Source organism: Equus caballus, chromosome 19 (genome assembly GCF_041296265.1).
Source record: "Equus caballus isolate H_3958 breed thoroughbred chromosome 19, TB-T2T, whole genome shotgun sequence".
Taxonomy (NCBI): domain Eukaryota; kingdom Metazoa; phylum Chordata; class Mammalia; order Perissodactyla; family Equidae; genus Equus; species Equus caballus.
The window spans coordinates 54,059,598-54,084,718 of record NC_091702.1 but is presented as its reverse complement, the minus strand read 5'-3'; the positions used below and the strand labels follow the sequence as shown (position 1 = coordinate 54,084,718).

The window sequence follows — 25,121 nt, the reverse complement described above, 5'->3', positions numbered from 1 at the left end:
GAGTTGAGACTCTGAAAGTAAGGAAATGGAATCAAAGGGCCTTCTTAGCTAGAGCTAAAATACAAGGGTAGCAAGGTCTGAAATGAAGTCCAGGTCCCAATGTGGGACAATGTCCCCTCAGCGTGAGGAATTTCCCTCACCAAATGTAGCCAATCAGATTCTGCTGAGAGGCAGAAGCACTGGCCTCGCCATTATATTTCAGGATATAATGAATGAAAAGAATGACCAAAGAGAGCGGGCCCACCAAAGTACAAGGTTAGCCTGACAGTTAATTAGAGGTTTGAAGGAAGAGAGACTGGCTGTTCTGCAAGATGCTTTACTGGCTGAGATTTCAAGGACCCCTGGCAAGTTGAGAATTATGAGATCTGTTCATTTTTCCTTCATGGTAATGACTCATGCCTCTGATGACAATTTTTTTTATGTGTAAAGTCATGTTTTATCAGCTTCTTTCTGAATTATTGCTTATCACTCAGGGGCCTCCCAACCACTTGAAGATTGCCAGGATGAAGTCAGATTTTAGCTGGGGAGGTAGAACGTTCTGATTTGGAGGAAGCAGTTGGTGACAACCTGCCACTCAGGGTGTCCTGGCTCCAGGAATCTTCTTCCTACCACATGCCAGAGGATATCCAGTCTTGCTGAGCGGGCTCTGGCCAGTGGCCCAATGGCCTGATAGCTAAAGGTGGGCACAGGGGATGTTCTCTTTTCTCCTTCAGCAAGACAGGATCTTGAGGAAGGCTTTGCGGAACTCGACATTGAAGGTGGTATAGATCACAGGGTTGAGGGCGCTGTTCATGTACCCCAGCCATGTTGTGGCACTGTAAAGCCTTGGGGACACGTGGCATGCTTCGCAGTGGGTATTGAGAACGTGGGTCAAGAAGAATGGCAGCCAGCAGACAATGAAGGTCCCTAGGTTGCAAAGAAACAGAGAAACTGGGTAAGGGGTTTACTTACTCCTTTCATTATAAATGAAAATGACTCATGGCTGTTCTCGCCACCCACTATGCTGGAAGTTTTACGTACACATTTCATGTTTATACCAGGCCTATGAGTGGGTGTGATTAGCCACTTTTTGTTTTGGATGAGAAAACTACATGTTAACGTCTTGGATTCATCTCAGGCCTTTGTTTTTAAAATCAGTTTTCTAGTTTGATCATTAGGTAGTTCTTTACTAGTCTTTTCTACCTCTCAATTCAATTCAAATATTTACTTAATGTCTAGCCATGCAGGACTTGATCCTAGGCACTGTTAGGGAAGGAGACCTTAAAGACGCAATTGACACGGTTCCTGCTGTTGAGGAGATTACGTCTAGCGGTTCTCATAGTCTCTAAGATCTGAGAAACTGAGGCTTTTCAGTGACAGCCAACAGCATGAACTGCCGTCACTAACTCTGTATGATATCTGTGACTTATCCATTTTTCTTTCTTTCTTTCAATAAATTTTTTATTTTTGTACTAGAAAACTAGCCCTGGTTTTGTACATTATGAAAAATGTGATAAATACAGAAAAGTAGAAAGAAGAAAAATAACCACCCACCACTCAAAGACAATTACTTTTGACATCTTGGTGAATTAATTTTCAGGTTTTTTCCTCTGTATTTAAAATAAGCTGGATGTTATCATACCATATGACAGTATTTTTTGCATCTCTATTTTTTCACTTAATATTTTAGAATAAGTAAGCATTTACTAATTGTCCAATATGTGCCAGATATTTCATCGAATCATCTTACTTATTATTTGATTTACCCATTATAACTCCACTTGATAGACAACAAACACAATGGGTAAACACAGCTCAATTAGGTCACTTGTTCAGTTTCATATTTCACAAATTTCACTCTAGGTCTTTTGAATTTCCACTAGAGTTAACATACACATAAATACTTTTCAACTGTATTATAAACATTTATAAATATTACAGTCAATGGATTTCCAATTTCTGCTAAATGTGGTTAACTTAGTACCCATCGCCAGCTCTACCAAATTCCACCTAACCCAACTTAATCCAACCCAGCCCAGCTCGACCCATCCAGACTCACCAAGCACAATGACCAGCATCTGGGTTGCCTTCTTCTCCCGAAGGGGCACTCCCCTAGGTTGCAGTGGCCCCAGCTTCAGGGATGTCGACAACCTGCCGTTACTGAGTTTTCGAACCTCTAAGCTGAGCTTGGGGGCCATGGTGGGGCTGAGGGAGTTCCGAGTCCTCCCCTCCTTTTTCAGCTCTCCTCCTCCTTCTTGAAAGCCTGGTCTCCCCAAGGCAGTATCTTGGCAGATGCTATAGTAGCGCTTCAGCTCCATGTGTGCCCGGCCAGGGGACAGGGGCTGCAGGTGCGACAAGAGAGGGTCCTGACATTTCTGGGGAATATTGTTTATTTTCTGAATGTTCCTGAAAAGGAACGAGAATGTCAAGAAGGAAGAGGAAACTGTCATTGTGTGAAACCTACGGAGGGCACATCCGAGAGTAGTGGGACCATGGAAAGTTAAGGTAAATGAAATCTGCTTCTGACTTTACAACATAAAAGCACTTACCAGATATAGAACATTTGAGAATCACAATAATCCCTTAAGGAAAGTAGCATAGGATCAACAACAACAACAATTACCGTTTGCAAAGTATGGATCTTATTTGAATTTTAATTCAAATAAACTAACTATAAAAAGTTTACAACACTCTTGGGGAAATTTGAACATTGGTTGGATATTTACTGATATTAGGGAATTATAAATTTGTTTAGTGTGATGTATTGTAGTTATGTGTTTTATAAAAGAGTCTGAATCAGGGCTGGCCCCATAGTGCAGTGGTTAAGTTTGGCACACTCTGCTCCAGTAGCCCAGGTTAGCGGGTGTGGATCCTGGGTGTAGACCCACAATACTCGTCAGCCATGCTGTGGTGGCGACCCACATATAAAGTGGAGGAAGATTGGCACAGATGTTAGCTCAGGGTTAATCTTCCTCAGGAAAAAAAGAGAGTCTGTATCCTTTAGAGAGTCTTACAGAATATTTTTGGTTGAAATGCCAGGATGTTTGGGATTTGCATCATAACATCCAGTGGGGTGGAGGGGTGTGAATGTAGGTAGGAGTGGAGATGAAATAAGATTGGCCATGAGCTGATAATTGCTGAAGCTGGCTGATGGCTACTGAAGGATTTGTTATATTTGTCTTTCTACTCTTTTACTTTTGAAATTTTCCATAGCGAAAGTTAAAAAACAAAAGAAAACGCAGGATTTTCATCTCAGCTTTCCTACATAGTAGATGCATCCTTGGGCAAGTTAATTAAATGTCTCAGAGTCACATTTGTAAAACAAAATAAATTGGGAAAAATAGGTTTGGGACGAGTAGACTCCGAGAGTAGAAAACTGAAAATATGTGGAGGTTTCTGGTACTTTGCGGGGAGGCGTGTGTGCTTAGCGTATGAACTTCTTTCCATGTTTGAAGAATCAGACTGTGTCAATCTTGAGTAGCAGCAGGACCATTCAACTCTCAGTACTGAAATCCTAAAAGCCGGATATTCATTCTCCTCAACTCTGCCGCCGGGCAGCTAGAACTCTGGCACAAGAACCAAGCCTAGCCAGTTGGAGATTTGCACCTAAGACCTTGAATTAGAGCCAGTGAAGCAGGGAGACTTCGGAATTCATCTGGCAGTGGTGACAGCTAATGTCCAGTGTCCTAGGTCTTCTAGCTAGATTCCTCCTTAGGCATGAATAGTATCTTCTGAAGCTGTTCTTCAGCCTTCTCCTTGAGTCTGAGCTACTTGATTTCCTTCCAATAAATTTCTTTTTCCATATAAGTTAGTCAGTGTCAGCAACCAAGAACCCTCACTACTCTCTCCTTAGTTCAAGGAATCGCAGTCTTCCAGATCTATGATGCTAGGACACTGTGCACACCCAGAAACATTTCTGAATGCAGGAATGCAAGAGGCCTTCAAGATGATACAGTATTTTTAAAAATGTGCTCCACAGACTTATTCATAGGGATTCTAGTATCATATATTTAAAAATTTGGGGGTTTTTATTTTGAGGAGGTTTTCTGATAATTATACAAACATATGGTGTTTTATCTGAATGATCATTTATAACCAAGATTATGTTTATGATGGTGCTGGCATCTAGTGATCTCTAAAAGTGACAATATTTAACTTCTAATGCATGATTTCTGAATCTAAGGGATGGGGACAAATTTTTAAGAGCGTGTATGAAATCTCAGATTTGAGAACATGGAGCTAGTTCACCTTGCCTCCATTTTACAGATGTGGGAATTCAACCCTACAGAAGGAGAGTGAGTCTTCCAAGAGTGTGTATCGGTGAGTGTATTTTTCAGCTCTCTCTGCAAATCCTTATACCACCTCTGTGACTGACACGAGGAAACACTGGATTTCCTCTTGCTGGCAGAGCCCTCCACTCTCAGATGGCAGGACAGAACCCATCTTTCCACACTCCTGGCACTGCCAGCCTCTTGCTTCTCCAGTCTCTCCTTAGTGGTCGCCACTTTTCCTCCTTGTGGGCTTGGAACCTCCTCAGACCTTAGATTTGATATAGGCAAACTTACACCTCTTATCTAGTTTTTAAAAATCATTTACAGCAAGAATCTCTAACTCCCAGACCAGGCCTGTGTAAAAAGTGGTTATTTAGCTATACAGAAATCGAACAATGCTCAGATCTTCATCACTATGGGTCTTTGAAGTTTTATTCCTAATATTTACATGGTTGTGGGGTTCAGGCAGAAGAGTACTGGTCTCATATTTAACACTTTCAAGCTCCACTCTGCACTTGGCTTGCTTGGGAAGGCAGAGCTGGCTTGAATTGGAAGGACATGGATTAGGGTGACCATGAAATTGTCTTGGCTTTTCCCAAATTCAATGGCAAATACAACACTTGAAAGTCTCACATTAGTTTTCTTTCTCTGCTTTCCTTGGCCCCACTCATGTATGTTTCATTGATGCCCTTTTCCCTCTAATACAGGGGGCTCTAGATGGCATCTTCATATCACATCCAAAAGTCCTTGAGATTTAGTCCAACAGTCACATGCTTTCTGAATATCGTTTGATGATTCCAATTCTGAAGCTCAAATCAGGCAGGATCTCAGATCCGTCATATATTATAGATACAGTGCGGGATGGGGGCTAGATTCCATTTTGGGGTGGCAGTGGAATCAAGTCAGGCTAGCATCTTGAGAAAAGGTCTCTTATTCTTTTCCTACAATCAAAGACATGGCTTACTTACCATTTTCCCTGTGGCATCTGATGGAAATCTGGCCCTTAATGAAAACTGCCGAATGGGGTGCAGCCTTAGACAGGAAGACTAGGGTGGGTTGAAGGAGAAACAGTTGTGGGTTATGTTCTACATAGTTGAGCCATATAGATGCCAATGCTTTGAATACAATATGTTTATATCCTCAACCTTGGATCCTGGTTTCTTATTTCATAGGTGCCAATATTCTTGTTCTATCTAAGCCTTGGGACTTGGACTTCAACAGTCTGATGATCACTCAGGTCACTATAGGTTGATCTCGACATTCAAATTGGACCTGCCTTCAAGATCAAATTCAGTTCATATTCCGTCCTTGAGGCCCTTTCCTGAGCATATTGACCTCTTTCTTCTCATAACCTCCACAGCACTTAACGATTTAGGTGCTTATTGTCTTTATCTCACATTTCGCAAACATCCGTTCAGTTTGGGGCCGTTCATTAACTTTGGGTGGAGGTGTGCTTTGTTATCTTGTCTATATTCTAAGTTCCACAAAGGCAAAAGCTGGATAATATTCCTGCTCTCCCTTCCCTAGCAGATTGTAAGTGATTGGTATTCATCCATTCATGCTTTAAGTACATCTAGAACCATATTCCAGGTACTGAGATCGGCAGAATTTACAGCCCAAGCAACTGGAAGGTCAGTGCTGAGGCAATGACCTTCCTTTTCAGAGCCTAGGAAGACTCAATAAAATGCAGCATCAGCATCCCCTTCCACCAAGGTCAGTGCCTTGACACAGGGGCAGATCTAGTAAAGAAAAGAGGTTTTGATGGACCCCAAATGATGATTCTTGGAATGAGTGGTCCGGCCCAAAAGTCAGTCCTGGGAACCTACCAGCAGTGCATGGTACAGCTGCTACACTAAAACTTCAAACCCTAGGTGACGTCTGAACTGCTGGCCATTTGCGGGTGATGAAAGACTTTGAACAGAAGCAGAACAAGCCCAGAAACTTTCCTATCATCTTGCCAAGTGCAGGGTGCTCTAGGGAAGAGGATCAACGCACTTTGAGATTGGATTTCCTATCTCTAAAGCATAGCCAATACTAGTAGATTAAAAGGTGGGCGTCAGATGGGTGTCATCAATGTGGCATGGGCAGCACAGGCAAAAGCATGCACTGCTGGACACAAGGCTGGGAGGCCACGGGGTTGAGTATGGTCTCTCTCTGCCCCTCCAGGGTGCTTACTTGTTGAGGGAAGCCAGGTCTGACACTGATGCACTGGCTGTTCTGTCGAGTGAGGATCCGTTTCCGTCTCCTCTGTCTCAGTACCACATAGATCCTGGCATAGACGAGGACAGTCACTCCAAAGGGCAGGTAGAAGGACACTACTGAAGAGTAGATGACAAAATCAGGGTTGGAGATGGAGCAGACGCTGGGGTCCCCTGTGAATGAGAGAAGGGAGAAAGCAGAGCTGTTTGCAAAGTATGAGACCTCAGTGGGGAGCATACAATATGGTCCCATATCACATGTGCTATTGCTACCGTCTAAGCCACACGGAGATTTGAGAAGCAGGAGGTGCTGGTCCCACCTACCATGTGTCCCAGGTCACATGCTGCCTCATCCATAGAGGCTTCCTTGAGTTGCTCAGGCAGAAGCGACTCTGACTTCTTTTGTGCCCCATAGCCCTTAAGTTGTGCCTCTTTTGTGTGGTTAGCACACAAGTCTTGAGTGTTAAGTTGTGAAGGTGGGACAGTCTCTGACACCTACGTTGTCAGCTCCCTGAGGGTAGGTCTAATTCATCTTTGTGTCACTCACAGTTCACTGAAGAAGAAAATTTACCAATGATTCCATGCCAGACGCTGCTCTACACTTGGGCTGCAAGGATGCCTAAGACTCGGTGTCCGCCCTTCGAGGAGCTCACAGTCTAGACAGACAGATGATCCCTTCCATATGCTGCGCTAAATGTCACAGAGGAATGTGGTCTGGGAGGCTGGGGAGACTGTCACAGAGCTACAGGGCAGAGGCTCCCCCAGAAAACGGCCTGCTGTGTGGAGGTATTAAAGGATTGTTGGACACAATGAAGGGAGGGAGGCTTCTCTGCTGAGAATGCCACGTCTCCAATTTTGAATCCAGGATGCGAGGCAGGTGGTGGCTGAATATGAGACAGGCATTTGATTTTTCAGGGAATCCTAGCACTGGTCGGGGGTGAGATGGGCAGATGGCGAGTAAGGATATTGTCACCATAGACAATGTGAACTGAGGAGTGTCCTTGTCCCTGCTTTGTGTCCTGAAATGCTCCCGCCACTCCTCCTTAGGAGGTCCCTGTAGCCTTGCCTTCTTCACTAGCCGATATTGAGACTCCTCCACTGCCCAGGCTAGGGCCCGGAACTTGCCCCATCTTGGAAGAGAAAAGGAAGAAAACTAACATTTTCCACGTGTTGTGCCAGAGGCTATACACATTATCTTACCCAATCACTAAGGCTTACCTAATCACTAATCACTATGTGAGACAGGTGCCATTGCTGTCTCTATTCTCAGATGAGTAGACTAAGGCTCAGAGAGGTTCAGTAACTGACCCAGTGTTGCACAGCCTGAAAGGTACAGAGCCTGGATATGTTCCTCCAGCCAATCTGACCCAAAAACCAAGGTTTGTTATGTGATTTTTGACTCTCCATCCCCCTCTACCATTGAGCCATGGCACATTTGTGCTCTGTCCACCATTAACAGCAAAACGGTTGGGACACTTGGCCAATCTTCAAAAAGGGTTGGGGATTCTCCAACTCAAAATCTGGCCTCAGGAGAAGCAGCCTCAGTGTGAACTGGTGGGAAGAGGGCAGCGGCCACATGGACCCCTCATTCTGCTCTTGGTCTCCTGAGGTAGCAGAGGCCGGGCAGCCCAAGGTGTGAGACCCACATACGCCATCTATTAACTGTGTGATCTTGGGCACGTTACTAAACTATGCCAAGCCTCAGTTTCATTGTCTGTAGAAGGAGGATAAAAATATTGTCTCCTACAGTGGTTGTGAGAATTAATGAGAGTTAATTGTAACTATTATTATTGTTATTTATTCTTTACTATTAGTATTTATTATTTACCTCCTCTGAGCTTTCTGAATTTAAAAAGGAAGGTATCATTTGGAATGGAAATGTGGAGACATTCTTATAAGGAACAATATTTGCAGGGGAGGGAAGGGAGCAACAGCTAAAAATTAAAATGAAAAGAAGAGTGTGCTCAGCGCTTGGTGAGGCATTTTAATGATAGCACTGCCACCAGAATCTTTACAAGTTACTCCCAAATTCTCTGACTCTCTTGGAGAGGGGGAAAAACTCAGGTAAAGTTAATGTCATCTCACCAAAGCCTGTGTCAGCATCCTTTAGGAAACAGCTCACAAAGTTTTGAGCAGTGGGCCCCAAATTGGCATCTTCTGGTGCCCTGGAGGGGATGGGGCTGGAGGTAGGGACAGGGGGCAGCTGGTGGTCTTTCTGAATCAATATGGAGCCATGCTGGAGGCGATCAGCCCCTCCCCTGACATCAGTTCCCCTGTTGTCAGCATCTTACCGCGACACCAACTCCTCCTATAAAGAGGATGTGCCTCAGCGTGCTTTGCTAGTGAGAAGGGGCCCAGAGGGGTGGCAGGGCTACTCTGCCACGACTCATCTTGCTGCCATTGTTGGTGTGCTGGCTATTCCCCATCTGTCCTTCCAGATACACCTTTGACCCTTCTCTACCCTCCTCTGGATTCTGGGAGGCTGACCTCTAAATTTTATATATTAACTACTACTTTTAAAGAGCCAGGAGAAAAATGGGTACAATATGCTTCTATGTGTGTAAAAATACACAATACATTGTATATATACATGCATATACACACACACAGACGATAATGCTTGTTTCAAGCATTATCTTTCAAGAATATGAGTGTTTGCTTCTGGTGGGGGAGATGGGGAATTAGCAATCTAGGGGAGAAGGGACACCTACATATAAGTGTGTGTGTGTATCCCCTTACAGCTTATGTTTAATCATGTGCAAGTATTTATTTTTCCATTAAAACCATTGAAAGCATATGTATGAGAGAGAGTGAAGAGGGAGCCCGTAGCTCTTTCAGGATCGCTGGTCCATGAAGGCCCTCAGACACCATCGATTGCTGAGCCTGTGCTGTCATCCCTTCCTGCCTCCTGTGTCTCAGTGAACTGTTGTGGCCCTGAGGTTGGGCTTTGCAGCCCCGCCCAGGATTTCCCATGCTATGCAGTCCCATGAGGCCTGTCAACAGGCAGATCAATGCTGCAGGCGGGTGGCCAGTGAGTGGGCCCTGCCCAAGCCTCTGCCAGGGCTGGCCTGGGTATGCGTCCTCTCAGCAAGACAGAGTAAAGCACCACACACCAGCCACTCCAGAAACTTCTCTCTGCTGAGTCCTGAGGAGGTGGTGAGGGCAGTGAGGCCCAGGAGCTGAGGCTTCCCCAAGAGATGAGGTGGCTTGTCCTGATTATTTACCCAAAACAGTACTGTGCCATCAGCACAACAGTTATTGAATGAATACCTGAACGATGAATAAACGAGCAGAGTGAACAAATGAACATTTATGCAAGCACACAGGCAGTCACTGGCTGGAGGATAATGGGGAAGGCCAGGGGGTTACTCTTCATTCTCTGAGAGTGGGGATGTTTATCCCGACTAATCTCAACATTTTAGGACAAAGCAATGAGGATGAGGACTCATCCACTTACTCATTTAACAAAAGTTTATGGAGGACCTACTCTGTTCAATGCACTGTGCTGGGTGACAAAAACACTAAATAGCTCTACTAAGGGGTCAAGGAGACTTTTGTGGGCTAGCCTGGGAACTTGAGTCCCACAGTGATGTGAACAGCAAGGCCAAAAGCAGTTGACTGGAGAGATTTGTGCACTCCAAACTCACTGAAGATTTGCCCTTAACTTGTTTCCAAAGATAGAAGATCCTGGTGAATCTGATTTTAGGATGAGCCTATTATCTGTTTAATTTTGTGCTTCTCAACCAAACTCCCACCAGCTCCAGAGTCCTGAAAGCCAGGGGAGGCATTCTATTGCTCAAATCTAAATAGCCCTCCTCCATTGCCTTGTTTCAAAGGGAAGTTAAGACAGCTGATAGGATTTTCTTAACCTTAAGATTTTCCTCTCTTGAAGGTTTTTAAAACCCTTGTCATCAGCTATTGCGTATTCATTGTAGAATTTTTTTATAACACAATAGCTATCTGATTTAGCAGAAATTTAACTATTAGCTAGTTTTCTTATCTGTGAAATGAAGGCATGGGGCTGCTCATTTGGGAATCTTCAGGGTTTCCTTTAGCACTAACGTTGCATTCTCCACTGCTGTCAGGGGCTGCTGCTGCTGTATATTTGGCCAGACTGCTGGGCCTCTGCTGGGCACTGGGGCAACACTGGTCAGCCAGGCCCCACAGCCTTGGAACTCTCTGTGACCCAAGACCCTGCATTATGTGCGCACCCAGAAATGCATGTTGACCTTTTCCTAGACAATAGGAGCAACTCCAAGTTGGAAGAAACTGAAGTTTGACCTTTCTCTACCTTATGTTCTCCGACAATTCACAATCCCATGTGGCAGCCCATTTCACTAAAAGAAGAGCTCTGCCAGAAAGTTCTTTGTCATGTTGCACTTCTTAGTGAACGTCCAGCCGCTTCCAAGATCAGGTATCATTGGTAGTATCCTGCCATTTCTCCTCTGCTTTCCACAGAGGGATCAGAAAAAAATGACAGAGAGAAGTCATTTATATTGAGCTTTCAAATGAACTTGGGAACTTCCATATAGACGGAAGAGGTGCTGGAGGAACCCACATCTATCAAGATAATGAAGCTGCACTGTGAAGGTCAGACTGAGGCAGAGAAGGATGGCTGGGCTTGTCTGCCTTGAGTTCTGCTCACTAATTCCCTGAACTGTGTTCCCGGATGAGGTGACTGGTCCCTTTGACCACTAGCAGAGCTACCAGTGTTCAGATTTTCCTTGGAGCAGATGCGTAGTCAATTTTGATGCACAGAGATCTTTTCTAATACCTAATAATAATAATAATAATAACAATAACACTAGTTAATATCTATCGGCCTCTTACAATGGACCTGGCACTTGGACACAATATATAAATAAGTGGAGGGCTTACTATATAATCTTATTAATAAAGTTAAAAGTAGGAGAGGAATGAGAAAGATGAGAGAGAAGTGAGCGTGCACATGCTAAGTCATGGACCTTTTCTGCCTTCTCAATTCTATATTTGAAAACCCTTTTGGAAAGATTTTTCTGAGTTTTGTTTCTGGAATAATAGTGATGTCACCGGTGGCAACACCACTGCAATTAGCTCATCATTCTTCTCGACTTTAGATGTTGACAGTAACTGGGAAGTCTGTCTCACGTCAGATTTGGAGACTGTTTTAACTGTGCCCAGGGTGTGCGCGTGTCTGTGTGTGTGAGTGAGTAGCACCGCCCCTGCCAGCCTCCAGGAGTGAGTAAGGGGAACCACTCGGCCCAGAACACGTTGGTGGGGATCTGCTGCTGGCCTGGGGGTAAGCAGTTCCCCGGTCTAGCAGTGGTAGGAGTGCCCCCTACCACACGTTCTGACTTAGAATGCCTTTTTATACAGAAACTAGGATGTAGCAGATGGCTTAGGTATCACACTAACCCAAAAAGCACATTTAACACTCATCAAAAATGGTATTTTAGCCCCAGAGTGAGCCTCTATAGTCGTGTTAGGGAAAGTTGCTCTGGCATGTGTGTGTGTGCACATGTCTGTGTGTAGAAAATGTCATTCAGTTAAAATAATAAAGTAACTAAGGGTAAAGAGTAATGCAGAGACGATGACAACATCATATTTTAGGAAACCCTGAGTTAACCAGGCAAATATTTGTTGGATAACTTGGCTACTTAACCTTCAATATGGCAGAGAAACAAGCCTGACCTTGAGCAGGTGGTGTGTGCTTGGCATGTCAATGTACGTTATCCCAATTTAGTCCTCACTTAATTGTAAAAAAGCTCTATGAAGGAGGTAGAGTGGAGTTATATCATTAGTAGGGTTAGTCTAAAGTCAATCAGTAAAGTGAAAATTGTATAGAGTTGAAATTTGCTGTGAAAAATCCCCTGAATCACATATAAAGATATACGTGGTTTTATTACAGCCCTGAAAAGTAATAAGCAAACATGTACGATATATGCAGTAACATGTCATATATTATAAAGAATTCAAGTGCAACCTGTGACTTTAGAGATAAAGTTGCTGGGCTTATTTGCAAGGGGCCATATGTATAAATAAATACTGAAAACTCCCTAACTAAATACATAACCTGAGTCCATATATTTGAATTTGCTCAAGTGTATGCTCCACTGTATTATCTCAAATTTGTCAATGAGGAAACTTAATTTAGAAAAGTCAAAAAATGTGTTCAAGGAGACACAGCTGGTGAGTAACAGTACTGGAGTTTGAATCTAGGTTTTTCTGACCAGAGAGCCTCTGTCTTCCTAAATTTAGGCAGTTTTGACCTCTAAATCATTGTCCAGCAAATGACTCTTTGAAGACTATTTATAAGTTAGGATTTGCCTGTATTTATATATGTTACATATAATGTCTGCACACATATAAACACACAGCTATGTGACTTATACATATATACCAGAAATTCACAAACCTGCAACACAGTGGGAATTGAATGAACCAATCCAGAGGAACACTAGAACATGAGTCAATCAGTTCTCTTTTAGCAAACACTCAGTGTTTATTGTCAATACTCATAACTTTTCTATGTGTGCTAATAGTTTTCATTCAACACATGAAATTCCTGAGACTGAAAGACAGACATGGAACAGACACAGAAGGCCCTGATCCACATGAGGTGTAAATTTAGTTAGTGTCTTATGTCTAAAATCCCAAACATCTCAGACATACACACTGTTCACCCATCTGTCCATCCATCCATCCATCCAACCATCCATCCGTCCATCCATCCAGCCAATAGACGATGTACCATGGACCAACCATCATGGTCAGAATTTCTGTATACTAAAATATAAGAAATACATCTTCCAATAATTTGGGAATCCATACTTATTTCCAAATTCCAGATGATTCTTATTGAGTAAAAAGTTAGAAACCTATATCCTACTCGAAGGCTTTTATGATATGTTTTTTGCATTGTAAGTCCTTTATGAACTGTCATCTTTTCATTAGCAAACCTCACCTGAATTATTAATACAGTTTAATTTTTTATCTGGCACATTTCTTCAAATGAATACAATAACATTTCTTTCAAAATAGAGATAAGCCAGACTTTTCACTAATTGGAGCAGAACTTTACTCTCATGCCAATAATTGATGAGGTTTTGCTTTATGCTTTATTTATAATCAACAAAGGCCAAAGCTGTGCAGTCTATGGCATCCTCATTGGATTACAGAGTGCACTGACCATGGGTCAGAAATTTCAGGGCTGAGCACCACTCACAGCGACTCAGGTGTGCTGTGAATCACAAGGGAGTTGGAAGTGGGGCCGTCATTGATACCTGTGGTGTTGAAGCCAAAGAGGAGAGGGCAAGACACAGCAAAGGCCAGTACCCAGACGGCTGTAATCATGAGGGCCACACGCCGGCAGGAGCTCTGTCCAGTGCCATGTTGGTAGTGAACCGGCATGACCACTGCAGTGTACCTGTAAAAGGAAGGGGAGAGAGGAGAGACATGACAGGAAAGGATGGGAGAACTCTTCAAAAGACAAGCTGAAAGAGGTCACTAGAGACATAATCAGGTCAATACATGTGGCATGAGAAAAATAATCTGGTTGGAGAAAGTTAAACAGAAAAGGCTTTTTGAATGAATACAGTAGAAAGGCTGAGATAAGATACATGAAGAACTCATTGAGGGGGTCGAGCAGAGAGAGGAAGAAGGAATAAAAAAGTTCCTACAACAACACTGCGTTGCTGCTGGAGAACTTCGTTACCAGAGCTGATTGATGGGCCAGCATATCCAAGCCTTATATTCACATACCCTTAACCCTGACTCTCCACGCTGGTCTGTGTGCCCTTAATTTCTCCCACAGTTTTGAGATAATGGTAGAATTGCACCCAAAGAGGATGGTGACCCCTGCTTGTATCCTAAAATACATTCCAACCCTCATAGTGACAGCTATTCCAAGTAGCAGAGATTTTGATAATAGAGATAAGTAATAGCCAGTGAAGGCTTATTTTAACATCCAGTTTTCAGCTGTCTTAGTATGTTCAGGCTACTAGATCAAAAGCATCATAGACTGGGTGGCTTAAACAACAAACATTTATTTTTCACAGTTCATAAGGCTAGGAAGTCGAAGATCAAGGTGCCAGCAGATTCAGTGTCTGGTGAGGGCCCACTTCCAAGCTCACAGACAGCTATCTTCTCATTGTGTCCTTGAATGGCATAAGGGGCAAGGGAGCTTTCTAGGGTTTCTTTTTAAGGGCACTAATCTCATTCATGAAGGCTCCACCCTCATGACCTAGTCATCACCCAAAGTTCCCACCACTTGATACCATTACTTTGGGGCCTAGGATTTCAACATACAAATTCTGGGGGGACACAAACATTCAGTCTATGGCACATGTTTTTACATGGTCAAAGCATAGTTCCTTATTTTTGTTGGACATTGCTGTCTTTTCTGTGGCAACTCCTCACACACATTTCCAGCTGCTTGTGGGACTTACCTGGACAATTGTTCCACGGTCGTCTCAAACGCAAGTTATCTGAAATAGATCTCCCTACCTCCTTGCATCCCTTAATCTGGTTCTACTTCCTGTTTTTTTCAAGACATCCAGATCCAATACTCAGGCCTTTTGACTCCCTCTTGACCCTTCTGCATCATTTACTCATTCATTCATTTAATCTTGCATTCATTCAATATTTATTGAGTCCCTCCCAAGTGCCAGCCTCTATTCTGGAAATATAGAGACGTGCAACTGGGACACTGTCCTTGTCCTTATTGAGCTTGGAGCTGAGTGGAGTGGATGGACAAAAAAAGAAGTTAACATAAAAAGAAGAGTATCATGAAAGAAGTAAGCTGGGTGACATGTTTGAGGATAAAGGACGTGGTAAAGAAGGGGCAAACCAATATAGAATGGGCAGACAAATGAATGGGGTAAGAGGGAGCCAACCATGAGGTAAGGTATGGGAAGGACATTTTAGACAGATGGACATCAGGTCCTATAATTTGCCCATTATGATGCCCTCCCCATTTATCCACACATCTGTTTCCTACTACCTGCTCTGTGTGATGACCACAGTATCCCAGCTGGTCCCTTACCACCAGGTTCCAAAAATAGATTTCATCACGTCACCCCCTCACCCTATCCCTGAGATAGGCAGAATTCTAAGATGTCCCCCAAGATTTCTGCCCTGTAGGATCCCATCCCATTGAATACAGGCCGAATCTGTGAATATGATGTAATATTACTCCTATCAATTGATTTTGAGTTAATGAAAAGGAAGATAGTCCTAAATGGGCCTGGCCTAATCTGGTAAGCCCTTAAAAGAGACTAGGCCTTTCTTGAATTCAGAGAGATTCAAAGTATGAAAAAATTTTCTGCTGGCCTTGAATGAGAAAATTGCTGTGTTTTTGAAAAGGTTGTGTGTCAGGGAACAGCAAAAGGCCTATAGAGCTGAGAAGAGCCCCTGGTTGACAGCCACCAAGAAGGTAGGGACCTCAGGCCCACAACTGCAAGGAACTGAGTTTTACCAACCACCTGAATGAGTTTGGAAGAGGACTCCAAGTTCTAGAACTCCTTGGTTCCAGCCCTGACCAGACAACCCACCTGCACTGTGCGCAGACTTCTGATCTCAGAAACTGTGAAATAAAAAATGAGTATTGTTTAAGCCACTAAATTTGTGATAATTTGTTACACAGCAAAAGAAAACAAATACACTGTCAATACTCAGCCTTCCTCAGCATTACTCCAACTTGCCTTGCCAACCTGACAGTCCTTATAACTGACTCTTACTTATAACTCCAGCCAAACAGGCCTGGTGGTGGGTCTCTTTAACACCCAGAGACCGGTGTCTTCATTCAATTCGTTTTCCCTTATCCTTCCCTGAGGAGCTCGATCTTGTCCTCCCTTAATCCCAGACCAGCTTTCCAACAACCTTCTCTGTCCTCTCCATCTGACAGAGACCTCTAACTCTGGACGCATAACACTCCCATGACAATCAATCACATTGCTCTTCTGCATGCAGTTGTCTTGCCTCATTATTGAACTTGCCTCATGGCTGGAGAGGAACAGCCCCCATATGATTTAAGTCACTCGATGGCTCAAATCATCTTAGAGCTTTGGTATTCCCCAGAGGTCCTTGCACAAAGCAAGTCGGAAGAAGCTGTTGATTGATTGCCTTGTGGATCCTGAAGACCTCCTTCCCCCCAAGAGGACAATTCTAATCCTAGCCCGGCTCAAGAGATTTAACCTGTATAGCTGGGTCTACATAAGCTCAATTCTTCCTTGTCTTCTCAGTGGCAGCGTACCTGGAGGCCAGATTCAGAGCAGGAGCCTCCTTAGCTCCTCTTGTGCACCCCAAGGCTTTGGGCTGAGGAAGGGAAGGACAGACCCTGGGCTGCAGGGGTTGGGGAGGCGCTCCCGATGCTCCTTCTGTATGTGACAGCCTGCGTGACTCAGCTGTCTCTCGGGTATCTGGCCTTAGAGTTCATGTATTAACATTTGTATTCCCCAAAGGGCAGCTTGAGAGTCAGCTCTGAGGGTTGAGATGGAGGCAGACTCTGCAGAACTTGGCCTTGGAAGCATAATGTGTGACAGAGGTGGCTTCTTTCTCAAGAGAAGACATAGAGGTCTAATTAATAAGGTCAAAATTAAGATCCTACACCAACCTCAAAGGAGGCTCACGACGACCCGCCCCAGTGCCCTTCTCCTGATGCACATATGTTATAAATCTTCCCTTGAATCCCTGACTTGGTGACGAAGGAGCAGGGCACATAGCCCCTGGCATTCCTCCAGGCCTGTCACTGTCCTCAAACTTTAGACTCTGCTGGGGCAGTAGGCTGGGGTTTCAAGTCAAATGTGTCTCCCAGGGCCTGGCCCTTAGCAGTGACCCCTGAGGGACCTTGGGAGAGAGGCTGAGCCTTGAGCCCTGCAGCTGTTGTGGCCAAAGAGCTGTTTCGGGTGGAGGAGGGAAGGTATGACCCAGCTCCTCCTGTCCAGACTTGCACTTGGGCCCAGGCTTTCCATGGCCATAATGTCCTTGGAAGCAAAGGAGCCTGACCAGCCCACACATTTAGTGGTGTGCTGCTAAATGACTAACAACCGGCTCTCCAGGTGAAAAAAACCCTAATTTTTACCATTTCTCAATTTCCATGGGATAAATACTTCTACCATTGCCCATTTTGAGCTACACCAATGGTTTATTAACTGGCTCAAAAAAATTCCTAAAACTTTGCCAATCAGCTCTCGCTGCCATTACAAGCTGGCTCTAAGCCCGCCGCCGAGAGTGGATACTTTCCTAAATACATTTTAATGTTCAGCAATTCCTTGGAGGCTCCCATTAATTTACTGAGGCAGCGAATGTAGGGAACACTGGTTCCACTTTCTAAAGGAGGAATCAGAGATGGAGAGAAGTGACATGATGACCCAGGGTCCCACAGCTGGTCACGGCAGAGCCGGGTCTCCCACCTGTGAGGCCAGTGTCTCTGCTGGGTGCCCCACTCCCTCTCAAGGGCATTGACAAGTCTCTGAGGCCTTGTGGCAACAAGGGATTCCTCAAGAAAGGTGACATTGAGGGTGGTTTGCTCTTTGAGAGCACTGTGATTGCCCAGAGCTGAGTTTCCGCAATTAGCTTGATTCTGTTAATTGCCTGGGGGGGGGGGGGGTCCTGTTAAAATACAGAATCCCCAGGCCACACCCTTGGATATTTTGATTAAGTACCTTGTAGTGGAACACAGAAATGTGTATTTTTTATTTGTTTATTTTTTTTGGTGAGGAAGACTGGCCCTGAGCTAGCATCTGTTGCCACAATCTTCCTGCTTTTGCTTGAGGAAGTTTGTCACCGAGCTAACGTCTATGTCAGTCTTCCTCTATTTTGCAAGTGGGAAACTGCCAAGCGTGGCTTGATGAGCGGTGTGTATGTCTGCACCTGGTCTGAACAGCCAACTGGGCCTACCACAACAGAGCGGGTGAACTCAACCACTATACCACGGGCTGGCCCTAGAAAGGTGTATTTTTAACAAACAAGTGCCTCGTGATGAGACAAGGTTAAGGTTAGGGGAAAATTGCTGTGTCAAAAATTCTTCTTAACTTAGGTGAGAAGTGAGAGATAAGACTCCAATTACTACTGTTACATTACATTTTTTTCTTATTATTTTTTAAACGTGATCGAACTTTTAGAATAAATAAAGTTCCCAAATTTGGCCCCAGGGTTTTTCCCCTAGCAAGCTTGCCATAGGAGCTGAGACACAGAGGCTGTTCCGGAATCAGCCATCGGAGGGCACCATAATGCAGCAAGAGAGCTGCCAGCCCGGCCGGGGCGCCAAGTTCACCGCTCACCTGGGGGTTCTGCAGGCCCCGCGCGCAGGCAGCGGGGGGAAACCTCTGCCGCCTGGTTCGTGGAACCCCGCGGGGACCCCGAATTCCCGAGCAGGCAGGCTGCTCAGCCTCTGGGCTCCTCTCGCATCGATGGCAGACGACCGGCCGCAGGCGGGGGCAGGGCTGGGCGTGGGCGCGAGCGCGAGGCTGCCGCAGGGCCACCCCTGAATGCCACTGCGCTTACCGGGGTCTTCCGCGGACACTGTGCGCGCCTCCCCTGTTGCCCCCTCGCCAGGTCCCCTCCCCTTGTGTTTGAGCTCCTAGCTCTCTGGCCCGTTTCTGGCGCGGCTGCCACACTGGCAGTGTACAACACGGTTAAATCCGTGCGTGGTCGAAACAGACTGATGAGCGCACTTAACTGTGTGGCCCTGGAGGTTTGACTTCTCTGAGGCTCAGTTTCCTCCTCTGTACGATGGAGATAATGATTCCTCCTGATAGAGCTGTTAGGAATACTGAAGGTGATGATCTCTCTGAAGTTTGTTAGCACAGTGCCTGGTATCTATTAAACTTCCAAAAAATAGTATTATTATTACGTGCTAGCCAAAGGCACCTTGATTGTTCGTATCGATGACTTTATTGATGTCTGCTTCTTATTCCTGATTTTCAGGAAGATCAAGTTTATCCATTTATCAAACAAATAAGTAGATGGCACTTCCTATGTGCCAGGCAACTGTTTGAAGAGCTTTACAAATGTTAACTCATTTAGTCTTCGTAACAACTATTTTGCTATTATATTTCCACTAAACAGATAAGGGAACTGAGGTCCAGAGACGTTAATTGTCTTGCCCAAGGTCACATTGCTATGAAGTGGTGCAGCCAGGATTTGCAGCCAGGCAGTGTGGCTCCCAGCTTTGGGGCCCACAGTGTGGCTAGGCACCTCTGTGTAAGGCAAGGTACTGGGGTAGAAGAGGCTGGCAGAATCTCTACTCCTGCACCTGCCAGCCGTGTGATGTTGGCACGCTCACCTACATGTCTAGCCTCAGAATCTCTCCCAAATGGGGATAATATGCCGCTGTGCTGGGGTGTTGTGAGGGTGAGCAATAATGAAAAGCTCTCAGTGCCTAGCACGTGGTACATACTACATGAATGGTCACCATTTTTATTGTTGTTGCTTTTAGACTCAGGCAAGTTAGGATTAGCATGGAGGGTATTGAAGACAAAGGAAACATATCTGCTTTACTCCAAGACCTAGACCTAGAGAGGTGTGCTGCGGACGTGGTCAGAGATCCTTCCTTGGGTGCTCCATCCCCACCTTCACCAACGAAGCAGCCACTCACGGGAACAGACCCGCGGGGAGTCAGCAGACTCAGATCCTAGTCCCATGTCTGTTGAAGAGGCTGCAGGACCCTGTGCAAGCATCTAACATTTCTCCCCAAATGAGTTCTACTATGATGCCCCTTCTGACTCCCAATTCTGTGACTGGGGTTTGTGGGCTTGTCACTCTACTGAAGGTCTCAGGACCCTTGAAGAATATGACTTCTGCCTGGAGCGCTTTCCCAGGGTGGGAGGGGTCTGGGGGGAACTGATGAGGGTGCCTCTTGAGGGAGCTGACCATGGGGGAGGAAAGAGGCTGGGCTGGGTGGGAGGGCCCGAGTCTAACCCCCCGCCTGGGTTTAATGAGCCCCAGAACTCTGTGAGGGCTGCTTTTCACCACCTTTTATTTGGTCAGACAGGGGGCTCAATAAATCTTTAGTTCTGTGGACTCCCCTTGTGGAATTGTTGAAGGAGAATGCTTTTTGCAAATGACTGGAAAGCCTGTTGCAAATATAAAGTGCTTATTTAGATGCAAACTAAAAATCCAAGGTGCCTGTGACTCATCTGGTACCTATTGTGCTCGCTGCAAAGACGCGGAGGCTTGCCTGTGTGATGGGTGCCATTTGAGAGCCACTTAAATAACTCCCTGGTGAATGAATTTGGTTGCATTATGCCCGGGTTCCTCGCAGAGGACTCTCATTCTCACCCCTCCGGATCGTGTCCTCCTCTTCTGACGCTTTTTCAGCCCTCTCCCCAAGTTAGTTCTGACCCAGGCTGTGCAGGGAGGGGGCTGGCCGGCTGGGGAGGCAAGGAGCCAAGGGGGTGGTGGGAGCTTGTGCTCACCCACTCTGCTTTTTAGAAAAGAAAAGGCGGCATTAATCCAAGCATCCAGAGCTATGCCTAAGAATCTAATGACAATAGTATTACTTGCTTTCAAAAACCCTTTTTATCATTTCCTTTTCTTTCCTATCTCACTCCCCTGTTATTACAGACCAGGGCTTCATGACCAAAAAATGCCGAATCCATTTGCTCAGGTTTGTCAGACTGGTGACTAGCATTGTGTGAAGACCAAAGGTCTGCGTGATGGACTGCATTTTTAATGGATTGACCAGCTATTTGGCATCACATGAACAGAATTTAATGCTGTGTACTGCAAACTGCTGTGAAGGATGATGGAGACAGCTTTTCCAAGGCCAATTTTCATTCCTAGAATAGGGAGGAGGCTCCATTTTGAGGTTTGGTGAGGACCGATTCATATAGACATACGAGCCAAGAAAGGAGCATCCTTCTCCGTTGGGGGCCAGGGCATGGCTTGTCCCTCCGATTTCAGGTAGGTGAGTGCTATGCATTCTGGGAGTTTTCCTGTATGGGACAGAAGCCATTCAAGGTTTATTCTTGTCAGTTCTGTCTTAAGTGGTGCAAGTAGAAGCGTGTACAAAGCGGTGCTTCTGTGCAAATTAGAAAAAGGCACCCTCTCCTGGTCGACTCAAGGCTTGACAAATGAAGGACTGGCTGGATTTGGTGCCCACACCCCAGTGGAGGCAGGGTACGACCTGCATGGCCTCACCGCCGGCCCCATGTGTGTGATGTGTGGGCAGAGTGTATAGGCGCACTCTCAAAGAGGGTAGAGAGTAGTGTGGGGAAGTGGGAAGCTGGGAGGGGGCTGTCCCAGAGCCTCTCCTAGAAGCTCTCTTTATGCTTCTAAGGGAGTCTTCCCTCCCTCCTCCAAGGCTGAACTCCCACTGGCTCATATCCTTTCTGGAGGTGCATATTTGTGGTGTAATCACTGGCTACATTTCAGGCAGGGACCACTGAATTCATTTTAATATTCTTTGCTCAAATCTCTGTAATCAGCACAGCAGGGAGATTCACAGGACTCCTGTAAGAGTTGGGGGGGGGGGGGGTGGAGGTGATGATATTGCAAACCGGATGCCGCACGTCACCTCTGTAAATATGTTCCCCCAAACGCGTACTAAATGTCCGGAAATCACACAAAAGAGTTCGATGTTGTAAGAGGATTTCTGTTCCCAGAGAGCTAAATATATTATGAAACCGTTACCTATCCCTTCGCTTTTTAACAGCTTTATCAACCTATAATCCACATACCACACAATTCATCCATTTAAAGTGTACAAGTCAATATTTTTTTTGTATATTTACAAAGTTATATAACCATATCCCTTTATGTTTAAACACATTCTTTAATGGTATCAGTTCCAGCATTTTGGACATGTTCTTTAGTTTTCCTTCTCAGTTGGATAGCCTGTCAAGTGATACAATTCAAAAGACTGTCCAGTTGACAGGTTGGTTTGCAATATCACTATAGGATAGGGTATTCATGTGCATTCTTTGATTATTGTTCAAAATTCTCATTTCAGCACATGAAAGGAAGTTTAGGGCTGCTGATCTGGAGGGCACAGCCCTGGGCTCTGTGGACATCAATGCAGGGCCTGGGGAGGACCACCATTAAGACCTGTAGCACAGGCAGCTGGAGATGTGGCGACCTGGTTTCAGAGAAAGCACTATGAGAGTTCAGGGGTAACTGAATCAAACTGCAGACATTTGGAAAGGCTTCGTGGAAAAGGGACAGGTGTGATAGGCCTCGGAGCAAGAGAGGAATGTAGGGCAACCCAGAAAGAGATGAGACTGAAGAGGTAGATGGAGGCGATATTGTGGAAAACTTTGAATCCTAGGCTGTGAAGGTAATTTTAATAATTACTTCATGGGCCAAGGAAACACTGAAGGGTTTCGAGTATGGTGATGGACATTCAGGCTTTATTTCCGGGGGAATAATTCTGAGAGTGGTGTGAAGGGCCAGGAAGGAGGCTATGGCTGAAGTCCAGGCAAGAGGTCTTAGGAGCCTAAAATAAGCAGGCCCAGTAAGAAAGGCAAGAGAGGGACAAATTTGGAAAAAATTTCAAAAATAGAGTCTGTAAGCATTGACTGCTTAGATGTAGGAGACAAGGAGAGAGAGGCGTCAAACACAGCCCAGCATTCCAGGAGAATGACGCTGCCAATGAGAGATCATCATGTCAAGATGATTTGGTGCTTTGATGGTTTGATGGTTTGGTTTTTAACATTCTGCCTTGTAGGAGCCAAGGGGATATCCATGCGGTAATGTGGTCTGGAACTCAGGGGGAAAATTAGGGGTGTAGCTGGAGATTTGAGGAGGCTTAGCACAAAGCCGAAGATTATTAACTTGGAGTGAGAGAGACATGAATTCCAGTCGTGGCACTGCCCCATACCAGCTGTGTGACTTCAGGCAAGTTCCTTAGTTACTCTAGGAAGCTGGAAATGAAGATAGTAATAGTACCTGAGCTGTTGTGAAGATGAAATGAGTCAATGCATGTCAAAGCCTTAGCCCAATGTGGTAAATTCTCAATAAACGGCAGATCTTATTTGGGGTCACCTGGTAGAGCTATGGAGTGGATGGATGATGTTACCTGGAGAAAGAGGCTAGGAAGAGTAGAGCTGGAAGAGGACTCAAGAGGGGAGATTGGAGGCTCTTGACCCGCAACAGAGGCCATCGGCTCGAAAGCGACCTCTTTTCGCCAGGGCTCTCAGTGGCCCTGGTGATGCCCATGGGAGCCATGGCCAATCTAAGCCTCAGGCAGGGGAAAGAGAATGAGGAGAGAAAACAAAAAGAGGGGAAGTGAGGAGCAGGGGGACCTGGAGCCTGGGCAGTGCAGTCTCAGGGATAAAAAGCGATGTTACTCAAGTGGAACATGCACAGAGTTGAGTCAAAATCACAGGAATCCATTCTAGCAACCAAAAAGCAATTCTAAAAAAATACCTTTCTTTACTTGTTTCCCTTAAACTCTTTAAAGGAAGTAAATAACTAGATCGCAGCCATACTTCCTAAAATTGCCGTTCTACCCCATCCACTTCTCTCTTCTCTCCCTCCTCCCAAATTCTCCCAAGATTTTCTGTCTCCTCTTTCTTCTCCCCCATTTCCCCCTCCTCCGTCCCTTTACCAAAAACAAGCAAAATAATAGCAGGAACTTTTCCTCCCAACCTTGTCAGCTCACCTTTCCTCAATGTCCCCTTCCCCCTTCTCCCAGTTAGGAATCACAGAGGCCCCAAGGGATGGTGGAAAAGCAAAACCAGAATCCTCTTTACGGACCTGAGGGAAAGGAAAGGCTATAGGACAATGATTTCTCTCCCATCACAGGGGTTTCTTCTCATCTGCAAACCATAGTTTAGAAGAAAGAGAGGAAGGAAAATGTCTCAGTGACAAGTTCTACTTGGCAGTGACCCGAGTGTCCTCAAATGCAAAGCCTGTTTCTCGGATACGGCAGAGGCAGCTGCCCCAGGCTGCTTTCCCTCACGACCAGGTCTAGGCTGCCTCTCTGCTAAGCCTGGAAGGGGAAGCCCAGCCCTACCTGTCGATGCTGATGGCACAGAGGTTCAGGATGCTGGCTGTACACATCATGACATCCAGGGTGACAAAAACATCGCAGCAGACGCGGCTGAAATTCCAGACGCCGCCTGTCACCTGGGCATCAGAGACAAACTGTTAGTGTTTCCCCCAGCAAAGGGACAATAACCCAATCAATTCTACTGTCTTCCCTAGGCTCCCCATACAGACGCTGGCACACCTTCCCTATTGGATACGTCATCGTTACCAAGGGCAGACAGACATCGAGGGGGTGCCAAGCTGCCTAAGATTGGCCGCCCAGGAAAGGACAAATACAAATTCACAGAACGTTAGAACGTTAGTGCTGAGAGGGACCTTCCAAATCATTTGGTCCAGGGTTTCTCAAAGTGTGGTGGAGTTCTGAACCCTTCCCTAGACCCACTGAATGAAAATCTCTGGATTTGGGGCCTATGAATCTTCATTTTTAAGTAAAAACTCCCCATTACACCAACATTTGAGAATCAGTGATTTAGTTCAGACTCAGGAGGTGAGTAAAGCTCATTGTGGGTAAGTGATATGCCCAGAGATGCCCAGCTGGTAATAAGAGAGCCTGGGTGGTTGTCAGAAGTGCGCACTGCATCAGAACTGCCTCTCTGAAGCCCTCCACCCAGTGGCGAGCTCACCACGTACCCAGGAAATAAGCGGAGAGCACATTTTTCATAAAACTTAACTCTGAAGTGAAAATCGATCTGCTCTGTTTTTA

The 25,121-nt window shown here is 45.4% G+C and overlaps 1 protein-coding gene across 2 annotated transcripts in view; it reads right to left on the bottom strand.

Annotated features, from left to right (window-relative positions):
* Positions 1-300: 300 nt before the first annotated feature.
* DRD3 (dopamine receptor D3) overlaps positions 301-25,121 on the bottom strand; it is a 41,214-nt gene continuing 16,393 nt past the window's right edge. The window contains exons 3-8 of one of the 2 annotated variants that reach the window (XM_070242757.1): positions 24,384-24,496; positions 13,711-13,853; positions 6,426-6,622; positions 5,219-5,296; positions 2,039-2,321; positions 301-906 (exon numbers count right to left, since the gene is read on the bottom strand). In XM_070242757.1, the coding sequence (XP_070098858.1) occupies positions 710-906; positions 2,039-2,321; positions 5,219-5,296; positions 6,426-6,622; positions 13,711-13,853; positions 24,384-24,496 (1,011 nt within the window). In that variant the 3' untranslated portion in view covers positions 301-709. The remainder of the gene's footprint in view (positions 907-2,038; positions 2,322-5,218; positions 5,297-6,425; positions 6,623-13,710; positions 13,854-24,383; positions 24,497-25,121) is intronic. The other variant, XM_001917412.5, reaches the window with a different exon arrangement.